This window comes from Sprattus sprattus, assembly GCF_963457725.1.
Source record: "Sprattus sprattus genome assembly, chromosome: 17".
NCBI lineage: Eukaryota > Metazoa > Chordata > Actinopteri > Clupeiformes > Clupeidae > Sprattus > Sprattus sprattus.
Genome location: NC_137915.1, coordinates 5,785,809 through 5,788,679, shown reverse-complemented (window position 1 = coordinate 5,788,679; position 2,871 = coordinate 5,785,809). Strand labels below are relative to the sequence as shown.

The 2,871-nt window shown below is 44.0% G+C and overlaps 1 protein-coding gene across 1 annotated transcript; it reads right to left on the bottom strand.

The window, feature by feature from the left end:
* Nucleotides 1-327: 327 nt before the first annotated feature.
* On the bottom strand, nucleotides 328-1,878 carry LOC308377954 (histone acetyltransferase KAT5-like; the record flags this gene model as incomplete). The annotated part of the gene is made up of 1 exon (XM_080854736.1): nucleotides 328-1,878. The coding sequence occupies one exon, from the start codon at nucleotides 1,876-1,878 to the stop codon at nucleotides 328-330; it is 1,551 nt and encodes a 516-aa protein (XP_080710862.1).
* Nucleotides 1,879-2,871: the final 993 nt, after the last annotated feature.

The following is a 2,871-nucleotide window of genomic DNA, read 5'->3' as shown; positions in this document are numbered from 1 at the left end:
CCCTTACAACTCCACGAATTAAAGAACACATGCATATCATACAACCACATCCACATGCTCTTAATAATGACCATGAAGACAAGCGAAAACAAGGACCATTGGTGACAAAATGCGAGAATCAGAGAGGGAATCCCAGCAATGACACTTTTTATTTTTCCACTGCATCATTATTATTATTATTATACAATACTTAGCAAACGAATGCAAGTTTGTCAAAAGTAATCAAAAAAGAACTCAAAGATTGCAAAATTGACATTTTCTTTGGGACCATTTGGTACTTCAGAATACCTTATGCAGTGAGAGCTGACACTTCCTAAGTGGCCTGCTTTACCACCTACCCCTCTTGCCCCAGTCCTTGGGGGCAAAGTGCAGGCAGCAGGGGTCAATCCTCAGGTGGCGTTTCTGTATAGCTCTTTCATGACCCAGCACAATGTCTTCAGAGAGGGTGAGGACATACTGGCCCTTGTAGTAACTGATAAGGTTAAGGTACTGCAGCGTAGATATGATATCCTCTTTCTTTATACTGGTCATCTCACTGACCTCCTGGATGGTGATATGTGGTCTCTCTCCATAGTTCAGACTATTGAGCAGGTTGAGCAGGATTTCAAGGATGGTCTGAGACCAGTAGGACCGGTAGGACAGCAGGCCAAGATCGGAAAGGGGTTTCTCGGGAGTCCCCGCCTTGCTCTCCAACTTTGAAAGCTCGTAGCTAAACTCAATGAGTAATTTTCCATAACCTCTTCTCTGGTAAGGGGGCAATGTTAGAATGCATGCCACGTTGTAATCTTCTGCGGACTCCTTCTCCTTAGAAAAGTAGCCCACAGTATGAAAGCCTTTGGGATCGTACTCGGTCATCACATAGAAGAGGAATGGATCTGTGTCGTAGTAGAGCGTCTTGTGGTCCAGGAAGCACTTGGCCAGCAAGCACAGGTTCTGGGCGTAGGTTATGTTCTTCCTGCCGTCGATCTCAAAGAAGGACAGCGTTCCTTTCCGGTAAATCTCATTTCCAGGGGGATTGCGAAGGGTGCACTTTGTGAGGTGCCTCTGAAGGCAAGTGATGCTTTTGAGGTATTTGAGGCAGAATTCACAGAGGTAGAGTATAGGGAGGGCAGCAAGCTCTTGGGGGTACGGAGAGAAGTACCAGGGCTTGAGCCTGTGGCGCCCCAGCTCAATGCAGTTTACGTTCTTCATGCGCGTGACGATGTCGTCGTTTCTGCAGTCCGGCGCCATGCTGCCGGTGGTGCGGGGCACAGGAGGCGTTCCATCAGAGCTGTCCTGAGAGTCCTCCTCAGGCACCACGCAGGCGGTCTTCCTCTTCCTGCCTCGCTTGGAAGGAATGATTGGATGGATCCCACCATTGCTTGTGAGGGACAGGTGATTGTCATCATGGCCATTTGATTTAGGATCAATGGCTGCTTTTGGGGTCCGTTTCATGGATACCTCTTCGACTTCTGTGGCTCTTGGAAACGAAAGCTTTGAAGCTGTTGGGGATGCTTGTGACGCCAAGCACATAGACCCCGATTTCTTTTTTGGGGTGATGAAGTTATGTTCTTTGAATGGATAGGTGACACTTTTAATGTTGGACTGCATACCCCTCCGTACATCTTGTTCGGGGGAAACTGTCCCGGAGCCAAGCAGCCCGTTTGTGGGCGACGACTTGGCTTCCTTTTTGGGCGACTGAAGTGTGGTCATGTCCAGTCTGTTTGGAGGCACCCATTCATCCAAACGCTTATTGAAGTCAATGTAGTGGACATAGAAAAGCTTATTTCCTGAGCTTTCTTTGACACTGAGTATTTCAGCCAGGGACCACTCATCTTCGTCCTCCTGATTTTTCCGTAGAACAGGAAGGCGACATCCTTCGATAACATCTGCTGACATGACCAACAACACTGATGGAACAAACAAACACTTAAATCAAACTAACAACTATAATCTTTGCTGATACACATTCCCTCTACTCTCTCAAAAACAATCAACATCATACAGACAGTCTGAAAGCTTATCCCAGTTTTTTATAGGTTCACAGATGGTTTCTTCAATTCATCATCAATTGCTAGTTTGGAACAGCTGCTGTTAATCAGTAGTTCGAGCTAAGAGACACTCAAACAGTCCAAGGCTGGATCAGAGTGGCTAACTAGATAACTAGCATGATCTCATTCATTTGCATTGATTTTGAAGAACCTCAGAGAAAGCCTTTCACCTGTTGCAGTCCCAGAAGCTCAGAGAAGATATACTAATGCCATTGTACAATATTCAAGTAAAGTAGACTGCAAATATGTAATCATATGTGTAATTTACTCTCTTATCATATCAGCTAACTTCAATGTTTGTAATTGAGTTGTGGTGAATAGGCTATTAGCTAAAGACCGTTAACATAAGCTTCTGTAAAGCCCGTTGGTTTATGAAGGTAGCCCACATGGTAAAGTAGCGCATCTAAGGTTGTAGCAGTAGCCCCATCTAGGCATTTCTACCTTTTCAATCCCAATACAGTTCAGCTATATGTTTTTGTAATTGATGTCAAGTTTTACCGGTGTATACCTCATCACAAGGACATGTAACAGGATAAACAACACCTTTGGTCGTACATGTGTTTACTTCTTTTATATGGATATTTTAGCCGATCATACAAGTTTAAAGTCATATCTGTACTATTGCACTGAGCACATGCATTGCAACTATAGTTACTGGGGTGACGAGGAGCCAATATCTGTTTGGAAAGTTTAAGGGGAATTAAGTCTAAATTAACTAGATGATCCACAAACTACTAGAAAATACTAATAGGGAATCAGAGAATATGCCAGTGCTTCTTTAAATTGGTTTTAAGTTCTGACTATGTTCTCAAAACACATACAGATATGATCTGTCATTAAT